We start from the raw sequence: 9,734 nt of genomic DNA on the forward strand, positions 1-9,734 counted from the left end.
CCGTTCGCGGGGGGGCAGCCGTCAAGGACAACGCCATATTGTCCACCTCAAAGTCACCGGAGGTCATGGTCCAGGCAGCAAAGACTGAGGTGACACCCCAAACAAAGTGTCGTTACTGCGGAGGCACCCCGCGCGGTGTCGCCAGGAAATGTCCCGCACGTGGTAGTACGTGTAACGCATGCGGGGTGAAGGGACATTACGCTCGGGTGTGCGAGAAGACGTCCACAGCATCGGCACACTCCTCCAAATCGGAAGCTCGGTCAGTATGCATTATGGAAGCAGCACAGCACAGCACGTGCCTCCAGGATCCGAGTGCAGCTGGGCAGTATATTTCACAAGGAAGATTACGGCACATGTTTGGCAACTCCGGACACGGGGGCGGATGCCTGCATCATGGGCCACTCCTTGTTAGGGCCGGGTTCCACTGCGGCTCCGCTGCTCCGCGGCACTTGGCTGCATGCAGCGGAGCAGCGCGGTTCCACTGACACTCGCCATTGGTGGTACCGCGGTCGTGGTCCACACTTTTTGATGACGTTTCACCTGCCTACGCGCGCGCGCGCGCGCGCGCGCGCGCGAAATCAAAAAAATCCTCGTGTTCTGGCCTGCGCAACGAATTAAATTTTGAATTTTAAATTCTGGCGTACGAAACAATGTAAAGTACAGGAAACAGGTCGAGCCGCGACCGCGGCTCACAGTTTTTGGTCAAGAATCGTAGCAAAAGCTCGCGGTGAGCCGCGGCCTCGCTGCTCCAGCTCGAGCCGCGGTCACTATGGTAATGATGACGTTTCAAGCCACGAAAGACGAGCAGCGGAGCAGCGGAGCCGCAGTGGAACCCGGCCCTTAGAGTTTCTTACTGTCCACCCAAATCAGATCATGCCCTTTTCAGGCTACCCAGATCATCGCTGCCAACAGATCCGGCCTGACATGCATTGACACTCTTTCCCTCGCTACGGCGACAGGGTGGTACGGTATTTGTGTGCAGCAACCATGATGGCATGCTCCTCTTCTGGGAAGTCTGTCGGCAGTTGCAGATAATCCCGGAGGACTACCCGAACCCCATCCAGATTGCGCAAGTGGAAACCCCGAACATCTGCACGACTGACGGCGATACACAGGTGCAGCAACTCACTGATATCTCCTCGCTGGGACGACGCATTCCGGACACGCACTCAGAGTCAGATCGAGCCCGTATCCGTAATCAGCTAATTGCTCACTTTTCATCCGTGTTTACATCTGAGGACACTCTGCAGACCATGGCCGGCCCACCTATGCGCATCCATGTGCAGGAGGACGCTATCCCGGCCTGCGTTCACGGCACCCGTCCAGTGCCATATGCACATCGAGACGATGTCAAGGCTTAGCTGGACACCATGGTACGGCAAGGCGTGATAACGCCACTCGGAGACGTGCCCACTGATTGGTGCCACCCGCTCGTTCTGGCCCCGAAATCCAACGGTGGCCTGCGCATCTGCATCGATTTGACTAAGCTTAGCCGTAACTTGTTTGGCACCAAAGCTTCCCCAACACTTTAGGGGTGTCATCGATTGGCGGATCTGGATTGAGTGCGAGCAGACGGTGTGTTCCAAGCAACGCTGGCCCAATCGAACAAAGCAAGGGTGTAGTACGCAACAGGTACGCAAATCGCACAAAGATTCTTTGGAAGCTGTTAAAAAACGTCAAAGTCCATTTCCACTCCAGCCACACCTGATCACGGTGGGGGCCGGTGTGGTCGGATTCCACTCCAAGTACACCTACTAGTACTCCGGATTGGGCCAAACGATCACACTCACTCGGAGCGCACTTGGTCGGGATTCGCCCAATCGATCATACCCTGGGTAATTACCAACGTTCTATGTGTTCCTGCCCCCTTCACCTGTATTTGTGATGAAACCTGCATAGAACTACCAGTTCTAGTGGCCTCCTACATGATTAACTTCCAGCCATCTCCCATATGGTCTAGTGGTTAGGATTTCTGGTTTTCACCCAGACGGCCCGGGTTCAATTCCCGGTGTGGGAACAGCTTACTTTTTTTCTTGCCTTAGTTAAATTTTGGAAAAGAATGCAAAAAGGAAAGTTCGTCCCCGGGTGGGCTTGAACCACCAACCTTTCGGTTAACAGCCGAACGCGCTAACCGATTGCGCCACGGAGACACCCATGACATCCAAGCAGCAAACAAATAATTTCATTGACGTCGTCGCATGAACCCCATCGGGTTACAGGTAACTGTCAAGCGGGATTCACAGAAGCATTTTTGCGATGCGATGCACGATGCGACGGCCGCAAAGCCAAGAAATCCCCAAATCGCACCCACCACACAGCTCACGCAACCGTCGCAACTGGTTGAGCCAGTTCGAATCGCAAAACAGCTTCTGTGAATCCTGCTTTGTTCAACGGAATGCCAACTGAACGTCCAAAACAGAAAGAAGTATGGACATTGTGCATGCAATGGCACCCCATATTTGGCTTGTGGGACTGGCCAGTCTAGACTCACCGCAGTTTCGCGATTCAGACCGGAGAACTTCTCCACCTGAGCAGCCAGCGTCTTCTCAAAATCATCCTGTTTCTTCAGCAGCTCTTCCACTTCTTCCAGCGATGCCTGGTAGGTGTGCAGCCACAGTGAAAAAAAAACCCCAGAGAGAACAAATGATTACGCTTTGTGAAATACACTTTAAAAGAATTTTTAAAGAATTTTTTTACTCTTGGTATTAGAAGCCTCTTTGGAGGCAGAACACATGCATACACACACACATACACACACATACACGCACACGCGCACACCACCACCACCGTCATCACCTCGGCACCATCAACATGACTTACGCCAAGCTCTTCATTGGCCAGGAATGCCTCGCGCAGCGCAATCCAAGCCCCGGCCTGCTGTGCCTCCTTGATGAACTGTTGTGTGTCCAGACAATGCTCATACTGCTGTTGCCTGTCTTCCCATAGCGATAACAACACGCTCTTAGCTGCAGCCAGGGTGTCAATCTTTTCACGTATCTGAATAATGCACAGCGGCAAGCACACACGATAGGCACAGACAAACACAGACTCCCATTATCCCACTCTCCCATGCAGCACAGACAAACACACAGACTCCCACTGTCCCACTCTCCCATGCAGCACAGACAAACACACAGACTCCCATTGTCCCACTCTCCCATGCAGCACAGTACACACACAGACCTATACATGCAGCACAATACACACAGACTCACAGAGACCCATAAACATGCAGCAGAGTACACACAGACTCCCAATGTCCCATTGTCCCATGCAGCAGAGTACACACAGACTCCCAATGTCCCATTGTCCCATGCAGCAGAGTACACACAGACTCCCAATGTCCCACTGTCCCATGCAGCATAGTACACACAGACTCCCAATGTCCCACTGTCCCATGCAGCGCAGGATACACTGTATGGCAGGCTGGGCAAGGACTAGATGTTTGTGATGAGTTTATAAACAGCTGTTACACTCAGACCACCCTACCCAATCCCAGCAAACAGATGGGGATCAGTCATTCTCCATTGAAAACCTCTCTAAACTTGCCCTCTAGGACGCAATTATCTCTGGCAGGGATTGTGGCTATATGTGGGATCAAACTGTCTGCTCAATGTTCGTGTGTATAGAGTTCTGCCGGCCTAGGATGATACTGCATACAGTGCAGCCAGCCTAGGATGATAATGCATACAGTGCTGCCGGCCTAGGATGTGTGTGCATACAGTCAACATGTGCTCACCTCGTCCGATGCAAAATGCTTGCGTCCAATCATCTCGGCTCCATCGCTGACAAATGTGGAGAAGCCGGTCTCCCTAGCGTCGATCTCAGCACGGTGCTCTCGATGACGCGTCAGCAGTGCTTCGGCACTAGTCACATCTCTGGCCAAGTTGTCTGATTTGATCAAGTTGAGCATCTCATCAATCCAGGAGCTACGGTAAAGCACATGGTCAGAAAACATGGTCAGTGTTCTGTACCTCCACCAGCACAGTAAACCCTGTCAAGGAGACCACCTGTACCAGAGGACCACTACAACAAGAACCAAGAGGTGTTATTTCCAGTCACATGACCCTGCTAAGGAGACCACCTGTACATAGCAACCACCTGTACATAGCGGCCACCTGTACACAGCGATCACCTTTTGAAGGTCCCTTGAGCGGTTGACTTGGACAGGTTTCACTGTACATGTACCACGGGACGTCGGACACGCTACAGACATTACAGTAGTATGCACCATATAACTCTTTGCCCCAGGCACCCCGCTAATCAATCACACACTCCGCTGGGAGAAACTGCTATGGTGCAGGGGAAGTGGACGAAGTGATCATGAACAACAAGAGCACACACCCACACACGTACTTGAGATCTCTGAATGTGTTGAGGTAGCGGTGTAGCTGCTCCGACTCCTCCAGTCGTGTCTTCCTGCTGGCAGTCAGCTCTTTCAGCTGTTGCCACAGCGCAGCCAGCTCACTTTGTTTACTGGCCAGGCGATCAGACGAGTCCGGGAATGTGGACACAAGACGCTGGCATTCCTTGTCGAGAATGTGCACCCGCTCTTCCAGAGCTGCAATGTCTCTCTGTACACAGGTGTGGGAATGATTGTGGCATTGCATATGCATACGCACACAAGTAGACACATGTACACAAAACATACACGCCCACACATGCACACATGCGCACGCCCACACACACAGACACACACGCACACACGCACACACACACACACACACACACACACACACACACACACACACAGACAGGCACACACACACACATTCAGAGAGCAATACACTGTATGTACGTAGTCCAACAAACAAAGACCTACATTGTACCTAGGAACAACTGGCAATGACTTGCACATACTGACAAAGCCAGAGTGTTCTATTCCTTTATAGTATGTTAAGTTACTCACCTCAAATCCTTCGTGTTTTCGCTTCAAAGCCTGCACACTGGCCAGGTCACGGCCATAGTCTTCAGATGACACGGCGGCTTCCTTCTCCTGTATCCATGTACGTGTCTCATCTGCATCATGGTCGAACGTATGTATCTGCTTTGCCCCAGCCAGAGACTGTGTGCAGAAATGTACACAAGAGGGAGAGAGAGAGAGAGAGAGAGAGAGAGAGAGAGAGAGAGAGTGAGTGAGTGAGTGAGTGAGTGAGTGAGTGAGTGAGAGAGAGAGTGAGTGAGAGAGAGACTCCTTAGAGGCCAATGTGGCCATCATTACAGACAGGTTTTGAAGACAGACGACAACAATAACAACAGCATGAATTTGGTGTGTAGCACAGTGTCCTGTGTGGGTGTCTTTGTCTCAACAAGTGGAAGAGGATGACTAGTGGTGTCTGTCTCATGTGTGGATATGTTGTATCTGGACTTTCTTCACCTGCTCCCAGCCCCGGGCCATCTCCACACTTATACAATATACAGTGGACGAAAATTTGCATTTGGAAGACGATTTATTACAAGACGACTACAGAAACACGACTAGACATTGCATGATAGGACATAAAGGTGACAGGTGCAAACTACATGTAGCTGTGACTGGCTGTGACTAGCTGTGACTAGCTGTGGTGCAGTGCAGTATACTTCAAACATTGGCAATTGTGCAGTACACACTGGCAGTAGCACTGGCGCATACATGTGCACACACACGCACACGCACACACACACACACACACACACACACACACACACACACACACACACACACACACACACACACACACACACAGACACTTCAAATATGTAAACACTGTGACGACACAATACACAGACGCACACTTGCCACCATGTACGAACATAGTGACGGCACATACACATACACATACACACACACATGTACAGACAAACACACTGACACTTACAACACGCAAACACTGTGAAAGCACAATACACGGACAGACATTTGCTATGTGAGCACATAGTGAAGGCACACACACACGTACATGTACAGACATACACTTGCTGCATGTAGGATACTACTGTGTGACGTGTGAGCAGCATGTCTACAGTACAATCTGCCCGGCCAAGGTGACATGACGACTGATTGCTCAAGCTACCCAGACAATGGCGACATCTGGAAAACAGACGTGCTCCTGATTTTAAAGTTTGGCCACGCCCGTGTGGCATTGCATCATCGGAGCATCCGCAGTTCACAAGGAACGCGACACACACACAGCGGTGTGTGTGCATGTGTGTATTTGTGTGTTGGGGGGGGGGGCATGTGCATGTATGTGCATGTGCATGCACACACAAATGTCCATATACATCCATCAGTAAGCTAGAGTGGTAGAGTACTTCCTGCATTGCAGTGTGGTCACCAGACATACATATACATGTACACTACTGGGTCAGTGACAATCACACAGCTGGAAATCATTCAGGCATAACAGCACACACCTACACTGACACACACTGACACACACACACACACACACACACACACATACACACACACACACACACACACACACACACACACACACACACACACACACACACACTGACACACACACACACACACACACACACACACACATAAACACACACACACACACACACACATAAACACACACACACACACACACGTGTGGAAACCACCTGCTACTAATACGAGCGCAAAGCCTGGCCACAACCAACCTGGCCTGAAAGTGAGCAGCAGAAAAGGCTTAGACAGTGCAGAGAACCGACCAGAATCCTTTAGCAGTAGCCACATTGCTTTTGGCTTTCAGTGCTCAATCTTTGTAGACAAGAAGAAGGAGAACTTGCAGGCAAAATGAAGTGTTTGCTACTATCAGTCGCCATTGTGGCATTCATTGCAAACAGCCATGCCTATCCGATCAGTCAAGAGGCTGCAAACGAGAGGGAACAGCAGCAGAAGGAGCTTGCCGAGTTGGAGGAGGGCGCCGTGGAGCTAGTTGCCAACACGCTGGCAGAAGAACTGACCGAGGCTCTGGAGGACGCAGCTGCTACCAATGACAACGAGTACTACAATGCCGGCGAGAGCAACGATGAGAGCAAACTTGAATTTGCCAACAATGATGACAGCGAACTTGACTTTGCCAACAATGATGACAGCGAACTTGAATTTGCGAACGATGATAGTGCTGTATACGAGGATGCTGAGCAAAGCGAGCAGCAGCAAGAGGACTCGGCCTACGACAACATGCAGGAGTTCTTGGGCGCCATTGCCCAGGACTCTGACCAGGAGACCGTTGAACAGCTGGCTTCGGAGACAAACGAGCAGGACGACAGCCTGGTGGCCTCTACTGACCAAGACAACGATGAAGAGGAGGTGGCAGAAGGCGAACAGGCCAGGGAAGAGCTGGAGGATGTCGTCGAGGATGCAGTGGGAGAGATGGTCGAGGATGCCCTTGAGGATGCTATTGAAGATGAGGTTGACCAGTACGAAGACAACTACAGTGTCAATGAAGAGGAGGCTACTGACAGCAATGAAGACAACAGCGAAGAAGACAACAGCGAAGAAGACCTAGATGAGCTGACCGGTGAAATCGCCTCTGCGCTGACAGACATGGTCACTGAGGAGGAGAATGGAGACGACATCGCACTGGATATGGATGGCCAGCAGGAGGACATGGGACAAGACTTTGATGCTGCTGCTGCTGCTGCTGCTGCTGAGGAAGAGAACGACTTCAGTGACAACTACAACGAAGAAGAAGAGGAGGAGGAGGAAGAGGAAGAGAGTGCGGAACTAAATGGCTTTCTAAGTGACTTGGAAAGCAAGCTGACAGGGTACAGCGATGATGATGCCGACGAAGACGCAGACGCAGTATACAACAGTGACGAGGACATGGAAAGCGAATTTGACAACGAGGAGGAGCAAGAGAGTGACTACAATGATGAAGAAGAGGAAGTAGAAAACGAGGAAGACCTAGCGGAGGGAGACCAGGACGAAGACCAAGACCTGGAGTACATGACAGACGCCATGGATAGACAGCAGGACACGGAAGAGCGACAGAGTTTGGAGAGCGACAATTACGACTCCGTGTTCGACGACTACAACGCTCTCGTGGGTGACGACTTTGAGCGCAGCGAACTGGACGAAGAAGCTGCTGCCGCCTCCAATGATGACGAAGACTACAGCGAGAGCGAAGACAACTGGATTCAGCAGCTGAGAGAGCGTGCCTCAATCGAGAACAACCAGCGTGCCCTGCCCGTACCCATGCCTATGGAGGATCGCAAGTAAGCCGGCAGCCAGTGTGTGCTCGATACTGCTGCTGCTGATGGCACAGCCGCAGAACTCACCCGCCACATTTCTTTGCTAACACACAGTTCTTATCATTTCCTCGCTTTTTTCTCCCTTGCGAGTTGGGTGTGTGGTTCTTCAGTTTGAATTTTTTTAATATAAAGCATGCCTTACCTCTCGTTTTACAGCAGTCACACAGTACTCAATGGCGATAGCTCTCTTGTTCAGCCGTAATGATAATGCTGCTCTGGCGTTTCAAATTCATGGCACATGGCTACAAGTACGACAGATTTCATTTTAACATCCGATCTTCTCCTGTGTTCACGTGCTGTGGTGGTGGTGGTGTAGTAAACCTCGTGCGGGCAATTAGCTACTGTCATTGTCTTCGGTACATCATGATTCATGGGGGGCTAGCGGTGTCACCCACACTACACAAGGTGATAGCCATTCCTACGTGAAGATGTAGCAGCTACAGAAGACATGGAGGGCTGCTCAAAATCGGGAGAGTTTTTTTGGGGCGAGAATTCTAGGCAAGCCAGTGAGTGGGGAATGCTATTCCTGTTGAAAGTGGAGTTTAGTCTGGTGGTAGTATGTTCTGTGGTCATAGCAATGCTTTCAAGTACATGTACACATACATGCTATTGCGGTGTGCGTGTGTGTAAGTGTGTGTATGTGTGTGTGGGGGGGGGGGGGGTAGTGGGATCACTAGTGATAGTACGCATGCATCTCCCTACTACTCAGCATGGTACGATCAGAACTATTTATCCGGGAACCGACGTGCATCGCTTTCTCCTAAAGAACTTTCGGACTAAATAGAATGCCAGCCAAGCAATGAGTTGCCTGGCCTTTCAACACGTTTCACAGTACGCAACGTGAAATGTTCAGCCGAACCGCCTTGTTGGGAGTTGGATGAATTTTATCCAGCAAATGCGCACACTATCCTTCGGCTTGTACAGTATGTCTTCTGACCACCGGGCATGAGCAGGTGGTCTGCACACACTCAAACAGCTGTGAACTGCACGGTCCAAAATAGCTACAAGTAGCAATACACACAGCACAGCAAGTGCACCACCAGCCCCTGCACAAACACGGTCATGTGCAGCAGTCGTGCGAAACAGTCGCTCAAGGACAGTCATCGGGGCAATTGCGTTGCTCGTGGTGTGTACGTCGGCATGTGTATGAATGTCCATGCTATTCTGATGGGGTCTAGGGAATACAGTACTGGTGCTACGGGGCTCTGGTCTACAGAGCTATGGTGCTACACAACACAACGCCAAGCATAAACACACACACGCACCCACACACACCCACATGCACAAGCGTGCCCCCCCCCCCCCCCCCCACACACACACATACACCCACCCACATGCCCCCCCCCTCCCCCCACCCACACACACATACACCCACCCACATGTCCCCCCCCCCACCACACCCACACCCACATGCCCCCCCCCCCACACACACACACAGACAACCATCAACAAAACCATCACCTTCACTAACATCATGAAACTCACCTCACGTCGCAGTTGGG

The 9,734-nt window shown here is 51.3% G+C and overlaps 1 protein-coding gene and 2 non-coding genes across 3 annotated transcripts in view; 1 reads left to right on the top strand and 2 right to left on the bottom strand.

The window, feature by feature from the left end:
- Positions 1-9,734, bottom strand: part of LOC135821038 (spectrin beta chain-like) — a 181,080-nt gene that overhangs the window by 17,305 nt on the left and 154,041 nt on the right. Inside the window, exons 75-80 of the mRNA XM_065334099.1 lie at positions 9,718-9,734; positions 4,910-5,065; positions 4,357-4,574; positions 3,740-3,929; positions 2,821-2,997; positions 2,492-2,596 (exon numbers count right to left, since the gene is read on the bottom strand). The exon at positions 9,718-9,734 is cut by the window's right edge and continues 175 nt beyond it. Of these exons, the coding sequence (XP_065190171.1) occupies positions 2,492-2,596; positions 2,821-2,997; positions 3,740-3,929; positions 4,357-4,574; positions 4,910-5,065; positions 9,718-9,734 (863 nt within the window). The remainder of the gene's footprint in view (positions 1-2,491; positions 2,597-2,820; positions 2,998-3,739; positions 3,930-4,356; positions 4,575-4,909; positions 5,066-9,717) is intronic.
- Positions 1,946-2,017, top strand: Trnae-uuc (transfer RNA glutamic acid (anticodon UUC)). Its single transcript has one exon. It is a non-coding gene; the product is annotated as a tRNA-Glu (tRNA).
- On the bottom strand, positions 2,077-2,150 carry Trnan-guu (transfer RNA asparagine (anticodon GUU)). The gene has a single exon. It is a non-coding gene; the product is annotated as a tRNA-Asn (tRNA).

The sequence above is a fragment of the Sycon ciliatum genome, chromosome 7, assembly GCF_964019385.1.
Source record: "Sycon ciliatum chromosome 7, ocSycCili1.1, whole genome shotgun sequence".
Taxonomy (NCBI): Eukaryota; Metazoa; Porifera; class Calcarea; order Leucosolenida; family Sycettidae; genus Sycon; species Sycon ciliatum.